The 20,644-nt window shown below is 38.4% G+C and overlaps 1 protein-coding gene across 1 annotated transcript in view; it reads left to right on the top strand.

Moving 5' to 3' along the window:
• Positions 1-755: 755 nt before the first annotated feature.
• LOC149007498 (Molecular chaperone Hsp40/DnaJ family protein) overlaps positions 756-20,644 on the top strand; it is a 67,631-nt gene continuing 47,742 nt past the window's right edge. The window contains exons 1-3 of the mRNA XM_089164547.1: positions 756-1,270; positions 12,886-12,954; positions 13,826-13,918. Of these exons, the coding sequence (XP_089020673.1) occupies positions 983-1,270; positions 12,886-12,954; positions 13,826-13,918 (450 nt within the window). The 5' untranslated portion in view covers positions 756-982. The remainder of the gene's footprint in view (positions 1,271-12,885; positions 12,955-13,825; positions 13,919-20,644) is intronic.

The raw sequence follows: 20,644 nt of genomic DNA, 5'->3' as shown, positions 1-20,644 counted from the left end.
AGAAAAGAAAAGAAAAGAAAGAAGAAAAAAAAGAAAGAAAGAACGAACTTTGCAGCCAAATCCTCTCGGCTGAGGGTCGGCCTGTAAACGGATTGGATTCAGCTCGGATACACCAGTATCCAAATCCGAATCTGGCAAAAATTTAGAGAAGGCATCCGAATTCGAATTCGAAACTTTATCGGATATCCGATAATAATCCGATCCGATAAAATGTCCGATTATTGATTGATAATTGCCACTTTTTTTACATTTTTTATTATAAATTTCTAATTTCATATTGCTATCCGAATCCAATTATCGGTATCTGAATTCGATTATCATCTATTTTTAAAGAAAAAAATGCTAAATACTTTACTCTATCCGGATAAAAAATTTATCCGGATATTATCCGACGATAAAAATTATCCGAATCCGAATCCGGTTGCTTAGCGGACGGATATGGATATTTTCCGGTAAGAAAAATTTTGAATACGGATACCCTTAAACGAATACGAATGCGAATTCAGAGGCGGATTTCGGCTATCCATTTACAGGTCCAGCTGAGGGTATCATTTCTTTTTTTGGTATCAATTTCTCAGCTGAGGGTATCATGTCGGAAAAAGGGGGAAATTTGGAAAGTTTGAGATTAATCATTTTAAGTTTTTAACTTTGTAACCAAATCGTCTTCCGGAGGGATCATTTCTTGGTATAACACGTGTACATTTTTTAACATATGCTGATATGCATCACACGAGAGCGGGAGCGCGTTTCGTCCATAACCATAAGCTCGCGCGTTTCGTCCATAACCATAAGCTCCGCCTTTCCGCCCATGATCCAGAGATTCTTTATGTTTTTCGGTAAACCAGAGATTCCAAATTATGTGTGCGAGAGAAGGAGATTGAGAGCATTACGAATGAGCATGAACCCAACTTCTCGTCCCTTCGTCAAATGCCTCCCCTTCTTCTCTTAGAACAATTAACAAACATCTTCTGCCTGTTCTCCAATGGCGTTATCTCTGTCATTTTCCCCTACTGCTACTTCTCTCGGTTTTTGTACTGACCAGCGGCAACCACTCCTCCGTGACTCTTCTTTCCTCAATGGTGGCCTGAGCCTCAAGAGCCACCAGCCATCTCTTTCGTTTTCCTTTTCACAATCCAACAGAAAGAAGTTGTTTACTAAGCGCTTCTCAACTCTAATTACTGCCGCTGCTGATTACTACTCTACTCTTGGGGTTCCTAAGTCTGCGAGCAGCAAAGAAATCAAGGCTGCTTACCGAAGGTTGGCCCGCCAGGTACTGGAAAGAAACTCACTGGAGGTTCTTGTTTTATCTTTTGAAGTTTACCATTACTCTAATAATTTCTGTTGGTTTTGTTCCCTTCAAAGATTTCTTCCCCCAAAATTTGAAGGAAAAGAAATTGGGCTTTAATTGTATTTAAATCTGTCAATGAACATAAAATTAGACCCAAATTAATAATCCCCTCTCCCATTCACACGCAAAAAAGAATTTAATCAGAAATAGCAGGTCATAATTGACTCAGTATGTGATCGTCTTGTGCGACCTGAACTGTAGATTGTGTTGATTCAGTCGGCAATATCATTTACTCTAGCAATAAAAAATTGGAGTGCTTAGTATGGTTTTTGATTACTGGGAATGAGTGTGGACTTCATGGAGATGACCTCTAACTTTTCCATCTGAGTTTTCAAAAATGTGACGTAGGGGTCTGCTGATACGTTAGGAATGCTCGCTTTACTTGTCATTTTGCTTTTTGAATAGCGATGATGCATTTGGGCTAGAAGGATGAATGAAATAGGATATTAAGCAGTCCATCTGTTAACCTAGTACTAGTTTGGTAGTGCTTTGTTAGTGTGAATTCAGACTGGAGCTTCTCTTGTTTTAGTTCACTGCTTGAGTGAAACATGAACTTACTTGCTCTCCCTTTTCCTACATTGGAGAAATCTATTCTGATATTTATTATTTTGGCTGTAGTTAAATATTATTGCCTTTCTGTTCGATTAGTTTCTGGGAGATTGATCAACTGTGTCTCTCCTTTCTGGGCTATGCTTTCTTCAGCTTCCTTTGTTTTGCAGTCTTAAGCAAAAATGCCTTTTTATTGCTTCACTTGTATTTTTTAGTTGTAAGGGCAACCTAAAGCAGTGGAGGGGTGCTTAGCGCTTAGTTGAAAAGGAACCTGCCTAGGTGTTTCCTACTTGACTGAGGAACCCAAGTGTCATATGTTTATGTTAGTTCAGAATCCTCTTAGAGTATTTAGAATCTATGGGGAGTGAAGTGGTTCATTATATAAAGTTGTCAGGTACCATCAATCTTATGAACATTTATATTTCTATCACTAGTAGGTCTCAAACACAATAATTGGTAACACTTTTGTGCATCATTCTCCCTATTCAAATCTTGAGGGCAACAAACTTTTCAGTGCCTCTCTCCTTTATTGATCTTATTACCATTAAGCAGCCTTGGTCATGTTACTGAAAATTACATCACTTGATACAATAATCCCTGTGATAGTATACTGAAACTAGCATATTTTGTTTCTGGAGGGAAAGAAAAAAACAATGATAAGGGGCACACCTAATGCACAAGGCTCCCACCACTGTGGGATCTGAGGAGGGTCATAATGTATGGAACATAACCTTGCTTTTGCAGAGATGCTGTTTCCAGTGTTATATTTGAAGAAAAAAGTGATACTGAAAAGAGAGTAGTTTGGCAGTTTGTACTAGGCAAGACACGCTACTAAGAAGTAATTAAGATGAGTTTAACAAGTAATGAGTAAGAGATACCATTTGATAAATAAAAAGTGACCCGGTGCTGGAGGCTTCAGTACAAGCAGAGTCGGGGGGGGGGGTATTTTCCTACGCAGTCTTACCCCAGCAATTTTTGCTGAGAGGCTGTTTCAATTCGTTGACCTCAGGTAAGAGATACCATCTGATGATCTACTGTAAACTGTAAAAAGCATAATTTTGTTATCTGCAGCTCCACGTATTCCACTAGTGCATGGATCATCAACAGTCTGTTAAAACAGTACAGAGAATATACAGGTGGTAACAAAGAAAATGAGCAGGCCCGGGGGGGGGGGAGTAGCAGGTGGTAACGTAGCAAAAAGTTTCAAGTTATAAGAACAAAGGGGATATGTTAACACTTTTTGCTGAGAAAAAGGGGGAAAAGTAATCGATTATGCTGTAACTGAGAAGAAAGGAGGGAAACAAATAGGAAAAGAAGAAGAAAGAAAAATCCAGGTCTTCTTCAGCCTTCTACTTTATCCGTGGGGTGGTAGAACCAGGACAGCTTTGATGGAGAAAGCTCACTTGATAGGTCTTGATTTAACTTCAAAGATTAGATACTCCTTTACAACACGGAGGCCTACTGAATCCAGGAAGAAGTAAAGTGCCGTATCTAGTGCACAACAGTCCTGCATTTAGCAGGGTCTTGGGATGGTCTCTATGCAGCTTTGCCTCTGAACTCAGCAAGTAGTAATTCTAGAAATTAAGTGGCATTTGTGAGATAAATATATCTCTTTGCGAGCACCAAATCATGTTAGTATGGGGTAACAGAAAAAGGAGAAAAAATAGACGACAGCAAGAAGAACAAGATGTCAAACATTTACCTTGCCAGAGCCGGAGTAAGTGTAGTGGCTTTGCAAAATTCAGAAGCTTATCTTGCCAGAGCTGGAGGGAGAGTAGGAGTGTTGGCAGAGCCTTATCTTGTTGGAGGGGCTTTGCTGGAAGCCGGAATGCAGGATTAATGTTGACATTGAGCTGCGAGGGTTCCAGGCTCTTGGCATAGTTATGATGATGAGCAATTAATTCCTATTTCACTTCTTCCCTTCCTTCCAGCATCTTTCTCATGCAATGGCTCTTTTCCAAAGGCAGTCTTTCCTAAATGTTTCAACAGCTTTTTTCCAGCAATGTTTCAATGGCTTTATTCCAATCGCTCTGCCCCTCATCCTTAGATAGGCTTCGCAACTGCAGGGTCTGGGAGCCCTTGCTTCTCAGGAGAAGCTTTTTCCAAGATACACACGCACACACACACACACACACACAAACACACAAACACATGCACAACATACATTTTGTGTATCTTTTGGCTTGAAGAGATGAAGAGTTGATAATATGTATTTTTGAAACTTGTGGCTATGCCATGGTGAGCACTTTTGTGAGTTTCAGGTCTTGTGGTGAGAGACTCCTCAAAAGACCAAGAGTTAAGTGGGCTTTTGATGATCCTTGTTATTGTATAATTTCCTGTATTTTATATCTTATTATTAGCATTTTTGATGTAACCTCAAAATTGAGGGCTAGTTACGAGATCAATCAATTGAATTCAATTGGCAAACTAGGGTTTCTCAAAACCTGTCGTTGGGGTTGTAGGGGTTGTATAGGGGTTTTAGGGTGTGTAGGGGAGGGTGGGTTAGATGCGGCTAGGGTTTTCAGACCTATGATTGAAGGAAAATAAGTCTTGATGACTTTTCATTATTGTTCAGGGGCAGATTGGTCTTTGGAGTATATGCCTTGGTGATCAAGGAAAAATCGTGGGGTCTAGTCGGAAGATTTGGGCATTGATTTAGCCTTCCTTTTTTGGGTTATATTTTTTTAATTGATAGGGTGTTGATTATTTGTTCTAAGTTAGTAGAGTAGAATACCATCAGATATGGTAATTATCTTTAGGCTTATATTCATATACTGCAATAGTGAGAACGAGAAGGGTGATTGACTCTAGAGACGTCTCTCTCCCATCTTTTCTTCTTCTATTCCTTCTCTTCTCTTCTTGTTTTTTCTCTTCCTAGTCTACACCTATGTTCTAGTAGACATCCTAGTTTTGTCACATGATTTCATAGCCTCCCTACTGAGGATGCAAGGCTTTTGCGAGTTGAGTTTTGGTGGTTCTTGCTATTCTCTGTACGTAGCAGCAGCTGCCTCAAGCTGCAAAGTTATTGTAATCGCGAGTATGCATTAGATACGAAGAAGATAATTGAATCTTCTATAGTCGTGATTGTAGTCTTCGTTCGTAATTAGTTTTGTAAGTGATGATCATGGCTGATCCTTCAAGGAATATACCCAAGGAGGGTATATTTTTTCAAGTCACAAGTATCAAGTTGAAAGGAGCCTGGAATTATTTTCTTTGGGCTAAAGTGATGTACGCCTTTATCCATGCCTAGGTTAAGTCAAAGTATTTAAAGGGAGAGTGTCTTGATGTTGATTTGAAGGATGCAGCCTCGGTTGCCATGCATGAAACATGGGATCGCAGGGTATGGATTTGGAATAGTGTTGATTGTCAAGAATGTTATGTTTTATGACACGTCCAAGGAAATATGGGAGGACATGTGTGATTCTTTTGGTTAAGAACAGAATATTTTGCTTGTTTATTAATTGCATGATCATTGATGGAGTATTATAGTGGATTTAAGGGTTTAGTTGAAGAGTTGCAGCAACATCAGCCTCTCACTACCAACCTTGAAACCTTAAAGACATATAGGGCTGAGTTCTGTCTCAAAGGTTTTAACTGGATTAGGTCGAGAATTTTCTATGAGAAAAAGTTAGATTCTAACATCTGAAATAATACCCACTTTGAGTGATACATTTTATAGACTGTTGCATTATTAGTGGAAGTAAAAGTACTCAAGTAAGCAAGGAGAATGCAACTATGGTTGTTGGTCGAGGTCGCAGTTGAGGTCGCAACATCAATCACGTGGGAGGGGTGTTACCGAGGAAGAGGAAGAGGAGGACGTTGTTTTCCTCCTCCAAACTTGTCAAAAGGCAATGACTACTGTTCTCACTATGAAAAACAAAATCACAGTGAAGAAAATTGGTCGAATAAACATGGCCGACCTGAGTGGGCAGAGAATTTTGTCAATATGACGACATCAACTGGAGAAATTTCTACTGATACCTCTTTTGAACCTGCACCCGTGGCATCCACAAGTTCCTCGTTTCTGAGGTGTGGATCTCTATCATCTAAAGTGCTTAAAGTTGGAGAAGAGCCAACATGCTTCCACTTCTGATTTAGCCCAAACAGGTATATCTAGTAAATCTTATGCTTTGGATCTTTGATTGTAGACTTTGGGGCCTTGGAGCATATGACAGGTATTCTTTCTTTCTTTTCCCATTTTTTTTAATCCCTTTCTTGAGTTGTCCAATCCTACTTCTAATGTTATGGCTAATGGGGAAAAATCTACTGCCATTGGTAGTGGAAATGTTTTCCCTTTACCGAATTTGAACCTTTCCTCTATCTTACTTATTCCAAAATTTCCAGTAAATCTTGTAGTCGTGAGTCGTATTGCCAACTCCTTACATTGTCTTATGTTGTTCTTCCTATCTTTTTTTGAATTTGGGATCATCAGACAAAAGGAGGATTGATGGAGGAATTGGAAAGATGGACTATACTATCTGACTGATTTTGACTCTTCTGCTGTGAAGGAATACAATGAGTCTCTGACGGAATGGCATTATCATTTGGGGCATCTTTCTCCTAGTAAATATTGTTTAGTAGTACCCATTTGCAAAAATATTACTTAATAAATTGTGAGGCATGTGAGTTAGGTAAACATCGTAGGACAAGTTTGTAGATGATTTTTCTAGGTTCACGTGGTTATTTCTAATAAAGGATCGAGTGAAGTTTTTAAAAATGATCATAGATTTTTTTGCTGAAGTTTCTACTCAATTCGGAGTTTTTTTATACTAATAATGCCTTAGAGTACTTGCAGAATGTGATTTCTGACTTATGTTCCACTAAAGGGATTCTCCACCAAACCAGTTGTTCATACTCACCACAACAAAATGGTGTGGTTGAGCAAAACATAGGCATTTGTTAGAGGTCACAAGTTCCCTTATGCTACACATGAGTGTTGAGTCAGGATCACCTCCTTGTTGGGGGAGCACATACTGCTTCTCGATGCTTTTTCACCATAAATTTGGGTCTAATTTATTATTATTATTATTCATATGTGAGGCCCACACCAAATTTTTGGATCCCGACTCATAAGTATTCCCAAGCAGTATTGTTGAGATGCTGTACTTACAGCTTGTACCTTGAGTATGGAATGCCGTTTTCAGATTTGCAGAATGAGATGCCTTTTTGGGTTGTTTATCCATAGTTGCCATTGTTTTCCATCTCACCAAAATTTTTGGCTGTGTATGTTATGCAGATGTTTTGTCTTAACCAAAAGATAAGTTTTCAGCTAAGGCTCATAAATGTATATTTCTAGGATGTTCTTGATTTCAAGAGGGATATAAGTTTTTGATCATGTAACTAAGTGTCGATTTGTCACAGCTGATGTTATATTCTTTGAACATACTCCATATTATGATCCCAAACACTTGTCAGAAGATGATAATTTGACCCCTTTCTACCTATGGTTGTGTTGGGTTTTACTGAGGCACCTAGATTGGTTGAGTTGCCTGAGGAAGAACTGGACGGTTCTGAGCTTCCCTTTGGTGACCATATGAACCTCTTGTCTTCCCAGGTCGGATGAGGTGTCAGTCCAATTTCCACCACTACAGATCTATCATAATTCATAGTCGAAAAAGACAAAAACAGTCAGATGGTGCAATTGTTTATATCACTTCTTCAGTTCTTCTACAGATCCTCCTTTAGCTCTGATAATCCTAATGATCTTCCAATTGCTTTGAAGAAAGGTAAGCATTCCTGTTCACAAAGGTCAAATATTATGTATCCTATTTCTCATTATGTTGTTTCTCATTTGCCTAATCATTACCGTAGCCTTACCACATCTCTGTCTTCTATTATTATTTCATCTACATACTCTAAGGTTCTCTTTGATCTGGGTTGGAAAGCTGCGATGGAATCGAAAATTGAGGCCTTGCATTCTTGGAACACTTGGGCTCTTGTAGATCTGCCTCCTGGTAAGGATCTAGTTAGATTTTTGGTGGGTATTTGTGATTAAATATAATTTTGATGATTTTGTGGAGTGACTCAAAGCATAGTTGGTGGCAAAGGGGTATACCCAAATTTATGGAGTAGATTTCTTTGAAACTTCCTCTCCTGTAGCTTGTTTAAATTCCATGCGTATTTTGTTGTCTTTGGCGGCTAACTTGGGATGGCCTCTCCATCAGCTAGATGTCAAAAATACTTTTTTGTATGGAGATTTTGTTGAGGAATTATACATGATGCAACCTCTTGGGTTTGTTGCTCAGGGGAGAATTCTACCAAATTATGTCCGCTTCACAAGTCAATCTATGGACTGAAAAAGTCTCGAAGGGCTTGGTTCGAAAAGTTTAGTCCAGTGTTATCTGAAGTGGGATTTTCCTAGTACCATTCACATCACCTTGTCTTTGTATGAAAGACATACATTGGAATTGTGTTGTTAATTCTGTATGTGGATGACATAATTGTTTTTGGAAGTGATAGTGTAGGCATTGAGGAAGTGAAGACATTTCTTAGTAACTGGTCTCACATAAAAAACTTGTGGCATTTGCAATATTTTCTTGGAATTGAGATTCTATGGAGAGTCAGGTATTAATCTTTCCAAATGGAAGTATGTGATGGACTTATTGATAGAAATCGGTATCCTTGGATGGAAGTCTGCTGATACATCCATGTATATAAATATCTCACTGTTTATGCATTCTCCTAAGAAGCCACGTTGGGATGCTGTGATCTGTATCTTGCAGTATTTGAAGAAGGCTCCAGGGAAAGGACTGGTGTACAGAAGAAATGGGCATATAAAATTGTATGCATATTCAGATGAAGATTGGGCAGGGTCACAGGATTATCGAAGATCTACTTCTGGTTTTGTACGTTCCTTGGAGGGAATTTGGTTACATGGAGGAGAAACAAGCAGGTTACGATGGCTCAATCCATTGCTGAGGCAAAGTATCATGCTATGGCTCATACAATTTTAGAGATTTTTCTGGGTCAAATCATTCTTAAAAGAAATTGGTGTTGAGGTTGAAGAGCCTGTGAGATGTTTTGTAATAATCAGGCTGCGGTTTATGTTGCCAATAATCTAGTGTTTGATTAGAGGAGAAAACATGTTGAGGTGGACTTGCACTTTGTCTGTGATGCAGTTATGAGAGTAGTCATTTCTACAACTTATGTTACTTTTGCTGAACAAGTTGGGGATATCTTCACTAAGTCCTTACCTGGTCCAGCCCTTGTGGAAAGATGCCATAAGCTGGGACTGCTTGGGGGGGGGGGGGTTGTTGTCTTTTCATTATTGTGCAGGGGCTGAGTCTTTGGTGGATATGCCTTTGGGATCAAGGAAAAATCGTGGAGTCTAGCTAGAAGATTTGGACATTGATTTAGCTTTCCTTTTTTGGGTTATATCTGTTTCCTTTATTATGTGATTTATTGATTGGGTTGTTGATTATGTATTCTAAATTAGTAGAGTAGAATCCCGTCACATATGGGAATTATCTTTAGGCTTGTATTCATATATTGCAATAGTGAGAACTAGAGGCCATTGACTCCTCTTCCTAGAGTCATCTCTCTCCCATCTCTTCTTCTTCTTCTTCTTCTTCTTCTCTTCAGTCTACTCTTGCGTTCTAGTAGAGGTCCTGGGTTTGTCACAAATCTGAACCTAATTAGTTTCAAATTCAGATTCAAGTTCTAGGGTTTCACAAGTGTTAAAATTAGGGTTACAAATTTTAGGGTTTCTAGGCGTTGTTAGGGTTACTACTTGGGATTGAGTGCAAGGGAAAGGTTGGGAAGACAATCCTAAAAGAGGAGGGATTCTGGGAGATCTAGAAACTAGGATTTTAGGTTGAGTGCCATAAGTTCTAGGGTTTCACAATCACTTTTTCTTCTTAGCTGGATCAGTTAAGGGAAAATTCATAAATATCATAGTGTTCAGGGAATTGCTGTCATTTTGATTAGGCCATTGCTATATGGCAGATTTCAATGAATAAGGGTGAGTTCGTGTGATAGGGGCCCATATCCATCTCAGTACTGGAGTTTCTGACCAGTGTGAGTATGAGATTGGCAAAACATGGCAGAAAAATTCAAAGCTTGAAAATGCCATAGCTTCAATAAAATGCAATAACAGACTCATCTCCCTCTCACAACCCCCCCCCCCCCCCCCCCCAAAAAAAAAAAAAAGGGGAAAACAAAGAAAAATGAACCGCAGCCAAAAATAAAAATGGAAGAAGTGCAGTAATAGAACATGAAAGCGTAAAGCAGTGGAAGGAGAATCGGGCTTTGACCATGTGCACTGTTGAAGAATGAACTGGCAGCTCGACCTTTTTGATTGTCTAATCTTGCAAAATCTTTTAGGTTTGCTTTGGCAGAACCAATCCAGAATCTGCTGGTTTTTTTTTAAATTTCGAATCTCAAATTTTATGGTTTTTTTTTAGCATGATAGTAACAATTTTGTGATTAATCACTATTTTGGATAAACTTTTGAATGATGAATCTTGCTGGTTCTATGTAAATTTGACCCTGAGATGGGTTTGGAAATTGGAACCTCTTAAGACGGACCCCCATGCTTGCTAATGTGTCATTGGTGATCATACAAATCCTTTAATTGCCAAGACTATGCCCTGTCCAATTAATTAAAATTATTCTTGGAGTCCTTTAAAGATGTCATAAAGCACATTTTGGTGTTGGATGATTTAGGTCAATCACCAACTTCTTTGTTAGTCCTCAGGGAATATTTGTTGTACCTTCTTCAAGCTGTTCAAAGTTCAGACCAAGGTATTAAATTTTGGATATTGCCCCATGAAACCAAAATATGTAGATGAAATTTGATAGGCTTTGCATTTGAATTTTGGGTCATATTGTTTTTGATAATTTTAGCTGAATTCTACCAAAATTTCAAGGACTTTTCAATTTTCTACACACTGCGGTAGATCTATCCTAAGTTTCAAATTGGAAAAATTTTATTTTGGGTAATAGAAATTTGAAATTTTGTGGATTTTAGAGGTTGCAAATTGCAATATGTAGCTTTATGAGTGTTGTATACCTGAGGACTTATAAACTCTCAAAGGTAATAGTTCAAAGTGTAAAGCTATCCTCTGTCATTTGATTCTTCTTCAGATAATTCAAAGTACTGGTTGCTTCACCATTTAGTTGACTAATGCTCATGGTAAAGTTCTTTCTAGGGATTCTGTGGATCTTCTACTCTTCTTGCATGGCTCACATCAAATCTTAGTCCAGAGGAGAATACTTAGATGTCTGTGAATATGATGCTTATCTTTTTCCTGAAAGAAGAAAAAAAAAGGGGGGGGGGGGGAGGTGGATGTTATCACATATTTAAGTAGTGGGGAAGGAAAGAAGCTGTAATCCGAAGTTTTGGTGTACAGGCTTCTGAGAGTGTATGTTGTACTGAAGCTGTTTGAAAGGTGCACAAGATCAAAGTGAAGCATCTATGTTATAGAAGACCACATCGGACTGCGTACAAGCAAGTACACTTGAAGTGCTCAAGATTGAAGGAAGAACGAGTATTGAAGGCCTTGCATTTAAGCTAGGACAAGTGGCACCTTGTAATAGCATAAATTTCATCTTTATATTTTTTTGCAACCTAATTGCATAGGCAGAAGGAACTAATGGGTCAGACTTTTAAGGGTAAAACCCAAAATTGGAATATATTTTTCGATCGCCCAAAAAAGCCCTTGGTTAAAGTGACAATCGACCATCAGGAAAATAAGCCTGATCGACCATCAGAGGCTACTGATTGACCCCCAGGCTGATGATCGATGCACCAGTTGAGCAGCAATTGACCATCAAGCCAGGCTGGCCTCCAATCTTAATGACACACTTAAGCACAAATTTCCAAGCAGTTATTGGCCGACTTTGTTCTGCTTTACTATAGCCTTGTCTCCCTAAAAATCCAAATCCTTTCAGAGTTCCATTCCCTCTTTGGTTGAGAAGGTTGTAGTGTTGAACTCAAGAGAGGAATGCTTGGAAACTTAAAGGTGGTGCATTCATTCTCATATTCATATAAGGGTTTGTGTCACACCTAGGTGTTTATTTTCCTTCTTTTATCTTTTGTAAATTAGGTACTCTCTCCGAAATTAAGATTGTAAAGGTACACTTGCAGTCATGCCTACTGAAGGATTCTTGTAAAGGTGTTTGTGTCCCCACCCACTGTACTGAAAAGGATATACTAGTGAAAATCGCTCTAAGATTGGAGAGGAATGGACATAGATTAAGTTGAATCGAAACCACAATAAATCTTATGTGCCTTGTCCATTGTTCATTTCATTGCTTCTATTTTTTAAGTTGTTAATTGTCTTTCGGATACAAGGCAAATCCACTGGTTCAATCTATTCACCCTCCCTCTAGGTGCCTTTCAAAGAGTTGATGCAGTTTGGCTGTCTAACAACAGCCTCAGGTGGAGGAATTCCTCCCTAGACTAGCACATAGTTCAGGAACTCGATCTCATGGCCAGTCTTGCCCCCTAAAATAGGAAGCTGTTGCTGAGTCGGTGAATTCCTTCCCTTCCCCCCTCCCCCTTTCAGCTCAAGGGGTACAAGGGATCATTTGGGGGCTGAAAATTGCTGTTTAACCTATTGAAGGCCTTCTAAGCACGGTGGTGCCTTCAAATAAAAGAAAATAACTAGTGTAAATATGAGTTCCACTTTGGACCCTGAAGATGGCCTACTATATAGATTATTACATCATTACATCATTACATCATTACATCATATGCTCATACATTAATGCTCAAGGTTTAAAGTTCCAACAAGTAAAATACATTACACAAGTTCAGTCCAATTTGTGAAGAAGTTGATGATTGTTTGGATATTTTTGCTGATACTCTTCAAATACTCTACACTTGCATTTTTCTTTTAATGCTTTCTTTGAAAAGCATTTATTTTCCTAATTTTTTTTATTCTCATTTTGTTCTTGAGATACTTATAGCTGACTCTGTTAAGTTAGGATAAGGCTTAAATGTCATTTTTGGTTGGACACTTACTTTGCCTTCTTTATATTTTAAGTACCACCCTGATGTCAACAAGCAACCTGGAGCAACTGAAAAGTTTAAGGAGATCAGTACTGCATATGAGGTATGTCTTATTCATTTATTTGCAGTCCTTTATGTTGATTCCTTTTCCTCTGTACATTTATTGTGTAATTATTTTCTGGTGTATTCTTCTGAAACTGGGAGAACCAACAAAGAACTACCAATTTGAGAACTAGGTCGTCCTCTTGTTCCTCGCAAAGTTCAACTTGAATTGAGTAGTCTGTCCGTATTTTTCTTACCTCTTGACATCCAAGAGAATCTGGACTACCAAAGTTATACCTGCTACGTTATGTTAGTCTCCTGGAGTCAACTAGACTTTGTGGATTGACACAAGCTGCAACCAGAATTGAACCACTAAAATTGTGTTCCTGTAGAAAAATGTCAAATAAAATTAGTTTATGGTTCAACTTCGAAAATAAGCTTGGTGGTCTCCCTTAGCTAATGTACTAGTACTACTAATTACAATTTCTGTATGTGGATAACCATAAACAAGTAGACAATTGAATAACTGAAAATTTAAAGAGCTCCCACATCACTTTGGAGTAACCTTAGAGAGGTAGTTCCTAGGCTCATTGACAACTGCATTCTAGGACTGAGTCACCAGTCATCAGAGACTAGGTCCCTCATGGACTTCTGGAGCTATAAATTATAGGTGCAATGTGTACGCGGCCCTGCAGCCAAAATGCTTGGTCCATGTGCCTATGATGTGCTGTGCATAATTTTTCATGCTTTAAAGCATCTTTTTTGTTGTATTAGTCTTTGCAGTTTCTCTATGTCATCCCTTATGTGAATACTCTCATCAAAACTTACTTCTGCCAGCAGCTTTACATGTATTTGCACTTGGTTCCCATGGTCTCGTTCAACTAGTCAATTTATATTACTTCATTTTGTGTGCTGAAGTACCACATTATCAGGTTTTGTCGGATGATAGGAAGAGGACTATGTATGATCAATATGGTGAAGCTGGGATCAAGAGCTCTGCCAGTGGATCAGCTGGAGCATATACGGTATTAGAGATCTGAGTTTAACTTTCTACCTATCTTAAATAGTATGGTTTCATGTCTCAGTAGTATCATGATAGTATTCATGGGTAAAAGTTCAGCACAATATCATCTTTTTCTTGAGAGCACAAGCTATATGGCTGGTCACCTTTTCAAACATTAAGATAATCTGTTTATCGATGGCCATTAGATGTCATTTTATTGTTTTTAGTGGTTATAACTAAGGTATTCAATGTAAAGGAAGCTAACAGTTTTAGATGAATGATTTGAACCTTGACCATTTCATTAGTTTTTTAAATCATGAACAAGACAGGTGTAAAATTCTTTAAGTTTCTGATTCGAATGATACAGTTTAATCATTATATTTCAGTGTCTTTAGAACTTTGATTTGCATTGTCTCTGATATAGCATTTTTATTATGATAAAGGCAGCAGTAGAGGCTGATGTTAGATCATTATAGGCATTGATATTGAAAATGAAAGATCAAATACTTCGAATGACCATAGAGGTTGTGGGTTTGGTTTGAGGAATGAGGAAGGTGTCTTAGTTTTGGATTTTTCTGTTGCTTATGATCTGTTTATTGTAAACATCTATATTGCAAAGAAAGAGACACAAGTAGACAATTTAGGGGTTGCATGGTAATATTTCTCGGTCTAGCATAGATTTTGTGTTTCTCGGTCCTGGAATTTTGTATGGAAATGTGGGGGAAAGAACTTTTTTGTGACTAAGAAGCAAGGAAGAAAATTCGACCGAAACAGGAATTTCGACCTTGCAAAAGGCCGAAATTTCGACGTTTCGGTCGAAATTTCGATCGAAACTGGACACTTTTTCTGAAAATTGGAACTTCAATTTCGGGCCTCATATGGACTCAAAATGATTTGGATTCTTGTATACTACCTATTTCAAGCATAATAAACACAATGGAACTAGTATTTTGTAAAAAACAAAACTATTGAAAATTTATCATTCAAGTATACTAACAAATGACTGGTTCCAACAAGTGCAAATTGTATTGCATACATGCATTGAATCAACAACATACATGAATTGTTTGGTAGAATGGTTACATATACAACAAGTCGACAAAACAAAATGACCGACTAGATCAAGTGATGGTGTCTCAAATATATTAAGCTAAAGCCTAGATCAAGTTTAACAAAACACAATTATAGATCATAGTCCTAGGCTAAACATATATTAATTTCAAGGCAATACAAGATCATTTAAGGCATGAACAAAACAAAAATAAAAAAAGGGGAAGTTTGGAACTGTTGGGTGTGGCTCATGCTTCATATTCTATAGTTGCTGGAGTTTCCTTTGTAGCTGTTGTGGCTTAGGAGGTGTTTGGAGGCAAAAAATGAGCAAAAGTGGTGTTTGAAGGCAAAGGAGTAGTGAAAATTAGGTGAAAATGGGATAGAAATCAATAAAAGCTAAGGAAAAACAAGTTGGAATGCTGATATGTTGAAATTTTGGTCGAAATTTCGGTCGATACGAAACGATATGGATACATTTCGTGCCTACTACTACATTTCGTTTCGATTTGGATTTTTGCAGGCATTTCGGTCTAAATTTCGACCATTTCGATCGAATTTTCTTCCATGCTAAGAAGTAATGAAATTTTGTAAGGATCGCATTAAAAAGAAATATTCCTTATTTTGCCAAAATGACGTAAAATACAATTGATATGATAAATTTGTAACTAACTCCTAAAAATCTTTAGGGTCTGTCTGTTAATGCTTCTGCTTAGAAACACATGTTTCTCACCTAAAATGATTTTTTTTCCTTGTTCCCAACCTTAAAAAGAAAAAGTTTTTGAACTGTAACATGTTGTTTGGTAAACCTATTCCAAAACTCTTTTCTAAAGGCAGAGGCATAGGTAGAAGATGGAGAGCTGCAGGTGTGTGCTCTTTCTTCTTATTTGTTCAAGCCTTTAATGGAAAATTACAGGAAAAGATGTTTTATTTGGAGTTAGATTTTTCATTTAAAGAAAAAAAAAAGTTCTGAAAGTTGGTGGAGCAAGGTTTTTGGTGTTTCATAATATTGTCTCTAGCACCTCCCCCCCCCCAAAAAAAAAAAAAAAAAAAAAGAGGAAAAAAAAAGAAGAGAGAGAGAGAGACTGGTCTGTTTTATTGGTACATAAAAGCAGTTTAGTATTACCCAAACAGAAGATTCTTTTTTTCATTCCACTAGCACAGAAAAATGCCAGAAACGAGGAAAGGAAACCTTACCAAACGGGTCCTTAAAATCCTGACCTCCAATAAGAAATGGCAGAGAGTCTGAGACAACCATCTGACCATCTAAGCTTTACTTGATATATTCATGCTAGAACTGCATAGGCTTTTGATACATAATAGATATTGGAGACCCCCTTAAAATAAATATGTATAGGAGTTTAAATCTTCTACCCAAATCAAGATCAATTTCTTGAATCTTCAGAAATAAAAATTTATGAAAAATGATGTTCAAAAATGAAACAAGGAAATAAAAAAATTGAAAAGCTTTAGTAATGGGCTGAAGTACAACAGCATCCAGTCCAACAAACTTAGTGTGAAAATTAAGGGCTTGAATGGGTATATCATCTGTAGTAAGTGTGATCTGACCGCGAATAATTATAGAAATGCTTGCATTTCTCAGTTTAGAAGGATGTTTGCAAGCACAATCTTCTAAAAACTGGGTAAAATGAGAAATCTCAATCTTTGGGTAATTTCTGAAATGATAAACATGTTGTATAATAGAAATTGTAAGCCTTGATTCATGACCAGCCCTTCGCTGCTTCCCTGTGTAGCATTCCATGGCTTCAGCTAGAATAATCATTTCCACAGTGCTGTGCATGTATAGCTGTGGACATCTTGGTTGTTTTGATGATAATAGATTCAGCACACCAAAGGCCTCCACTGTTATTCAACAATAAGAATTAAATACACAGATGTCAATCCAAGACTGAAATTCTGAGTTGCAAGTTGCGCATCACTCAACTAGGTCATCAATAACTCCTAAATTATATACGTTCAGATCTCAAATCATTTTAGGTAAAAAAAGAAATAAAGAAAGCAGCTGACATTACCCAGTGTGAGCTTAACAAAGTTCATCAATAATCCCTCAATGACTCAAAAACTCCTTGGTGTAATCCAGGGTCACTGGGCCAGTCTACCGGATCTGGAATTAGGATTCTGCAGTAGATTAGGGCTTCTGGTTTTAGGGTTTTTGATGGAATTTGGACTGGATAGCAGCTAAACCTGGGTTTCTAGAGTCTGCAGCAGGGGGGGGGGGGGGGAATGGGTTTAGATCCTTGCGGTTGGGTTTCAGGGCTTAGGGGATGAGTTGGGGTTTCCGTAGGGTCTAAATAGGATCTGCCAAAGCTGTACTTTTATTGCTGTTAAGCTGTTTTTCTGTTTTATCAATGGCAGCAAGCATTCTAGGGTTTAGGGTTTGAATTTGAAGGGTGGGTCTGAAATTATGGTTAGGGCTTTAGGGCTTGGATTCCACTTGAAGTCGAGAGTGGAGGGGAAGGGTGTGATGGACTGCATTTGGGTTTTTGACGAGTGGTTGGTGAGTTGCTGCAAGTTTAGGGTTTTAGGGTTTCTCTAAGTGCCACTGGGTTTAGGGAGGAAAATGGGAGCTAGGAGAGGGGAATTAGGGATGGGGTAGGACTGGGGGTTGAACTAACTTGATGGGAGAAGGATGTAGGTCGAAGTTTGAAGAAGAAAACACCTTGAACTAGGTGCTGCAGGGTTTCAAAGCCTTGAAGCACTCATGCACACTTCCTGGCTGCAACTCCCGATAGTTTTATCATCAAAAACTAATTTGAGTTACGAGCCTCGATCTGAATTTATGATCTACTACAAAAGACTCCTGCTTGGACTCACGATGAGAAATCCAAACTGACTTGTAACTAAGACTTTTAACTGAATTAACAACTAGTAGTCCTCAACTAATTAATTAAAAGGATTCCTACATAAACTGGGACTCTTAAATAACATAACTTCTAGGACTCCAAATGACAAAATAGAAGTAGATAAGGACTCTCCAAAATATCTTAAACTATCCAAACACTAATAAGGACTCGAAGTAGGGGTGGATGATGACCAAAATACCCCTGCTATGGTTCGGTCCCTTCTGGCAGTGCTACAAGTTATTAGTGGGCTTGGGCTTTTTTTCAGGTTTTCCTGGAATGCCTCTGGCTGGTTACACCACTCCTGCCTCACTACTTATTAGTTATCTCAGACCTTAACTACTCTGATTGACAACAATATAAGAAACCTAGTCCGGCAACAAGAAGTATGACCAAGTTGACCAATCAAAATAAATTTCCCCAAATCTTCTTCCTCCTATGATAATTGTCACAATAGTAACTGCAATGAAGAGGAAGATGAGCGGAGAAATATCAATAAACAAGTACACTATTCCACTAAACCTGCTACTCCCTTGCCATAGCATGCAGCCAAATGAGCGTCCAGCTGTCCACTGCATTTACAATTACCCAATGCATACCTTCCTCGATCGCTTCAATTACAACAGTTGTGTACTATTCCTTCTTCCTTGGAATTGTCCTTGTCCTCGAGCTCAATGAAATTAAAGAAAACAAGGGTCCACCTGGATTCCATATCTTAATAGGGCAAACCTGAATTGTAGGGCATGAGATCACCATTTTTGCTAGTACCTTCTTCATAGAAGTTCCATAATCCTTCACGTATTTTGTGGCTTTAAAGGTGTGAACTATGAAGTTGGTGGTGCCTAGTTTGCATTGCTTCAACTTCATTTTCTTCCACTCCTTCACCTTTGTATACTTCCAGTTAGCTGCTGTTGCTGTTGTTTCTTCAATGAAGACAACTCAATTGCATTGACTATCACTTATTTCTTTCAGTCTCCTAACCACATTTAAAAATGTTTACATTGAATGATCATTGGCTTACATATGAGATCCAAGTTTGTTAAACAATTTGGTAAGGCTTTCCATGACTTGGGTAAGCTTCCCAATTATTTGTTGTTGTCCAACATGAAGTGAATTCATGGCTACTTCCAATCTCTTTACCCTTACTCTTAGCCCTGGTTTGATACCATTTGTTAGTAGCTGTATGAGCCTGATTTCCTTAAACGAGAGGAAATAGGGAATCAAGGAGAAGGTAACGCAGCCTTGATTTATGGAGGGCCACTTCTTCCCAGATCTTTTTCAATAGTACATACTCATATGGGATTAAGGTTTCATGAAATCTTGGTTATTAGATATTGGGAGTTCCTTGTGATATGGGCCGTGAGGGAATGATTATTTTAGGGAAATAGGTTAAGTCAGGGTTTGTGGTTAAGATTATATGTTCCTAAATGGTATATAGGGTACAAAGATATTTAGCCCATCCCTAGGAGGATGATAAATTCCTTGAGATGGGAAACTGGGATATATAGTGCCAGAATGGGTTGGACCTTGGATTGAATTTAGGTAATTATATAAGGATATGATTCCCCAAGTTTGGTTGGGTTTGGATGGTTAAATTAGAAGATACGAGGGTTCTTGTTTTAGGGGCTTAAGGGAGTACAATAATTCAGGAAAATATTTTCATCTTGAAATCAGATGGTCAGAATGGGGTCAAACTAGGATCCGAGGTCATTAATGTCAGGAGGATGATGCATGTAGTTTGGGACCACTCCAATGGTTAGATTGGCATAGATCTGACCTTGAACTTTGGATGTCTTGGGAACTTTGAAAATTCAAGAAAAATAGAAAAAAATTCTGGGTGATATTAGAAGGGGATTGATGAGGGCTTCCAATAGTACCTAGTTAGGACCTTGAATGTAGCCTGGATGAAGCTGGAGTGGTGTTGTTGACAGCGGTTGTCTCCTACAGCCACTGTCAAGGATCTGAGATGGACTTCACATGAAATCCAAGTCTAATCCTTTACTGTATCTTTAATTTCAGAATTGAATCCCATGTCTAGGATTTAGAATTGGGGTTTCTTAAATTCTAGGTTTTCTAGGGCTTGAGCTAGCTTTAGGGTTGAGTGTTAAGTAGGGTTGAGGGAAGATGCTCCTAAAAGGGCTTTGGGTTTGGATGAGAGGTTAAGGAGAATTAGGGTTTTCTAGTGAAGAAGATAAACTACAAAATTTCTATGGTTTAGATGAGGAAAAGGGATGGGGGTAGGGATCGAGTGAGTAAGGGTAAGTGGAAGGTAACCCTGAAAGCAATTAAGTTTTGGATGAAGGGTTGAAAGTTATGTCGAAAATATGGTTAGGGTTTCTAGGGTTTTTGGGAACTTAAGGCAGAAAAGGAATTAGGGTTTTAGACTAGGGTATGGTTGGTCCCATTGGGCTGAAACTAAGAGGGAAAGTCACTAGGGTTGGGGGTTGAGGCTCCTACAGTTTGGGGCAAATCTAATGGTTAGATTGTTGTAGATCTGACCTTGAAATTTGGGTCTCTGTCGAAGTCTGAAAATTCCAGAAAATTCCAGAAAAAATAGAAAAGAGGGTGATTTGGAAATTAGGGTTATGGTTTTAGGGTTTGATGAGGGAAGGCTGCGGATGAGAGAGGAAGAAGTGTGAGTGTGGAGGACTGGGGGTGGGGCTTGGCTGTTCCTACTTGGAGAAGAAGGGAATTCAGTGGCTTCACAATGCTGCGAAATCTTCACTCAATAGCAGCCGCAAGTTCCCTCCAAGGGAGCACGACTCTAAGCTCTTTGCTCATTCAAATCTTAAACTTTATTTATAAACATAATCTGCGTTTTACTGGAGAGGCTTATGAAT

This window comes from Hakea prostrata, chromosome 8, assembly GCF_041222555.1.
Source record: "Hakea prostrata isolate BN-2017 chromosome 8, UWA_Hpros_2, whole genome shotgun sequence".
NCBI classification, from domain to species: domain Eukaryota; kingdom Viridiplantae; phylum Streptophyta; class Magnoliopsida; order Proteales; family Proteaceae; genus Hakea; species Hakea prostrata.
Note: the sequence above shows the minus strand (reverse complement) of the source record. Positions and strands in the feature narration are given on the sequence as shown.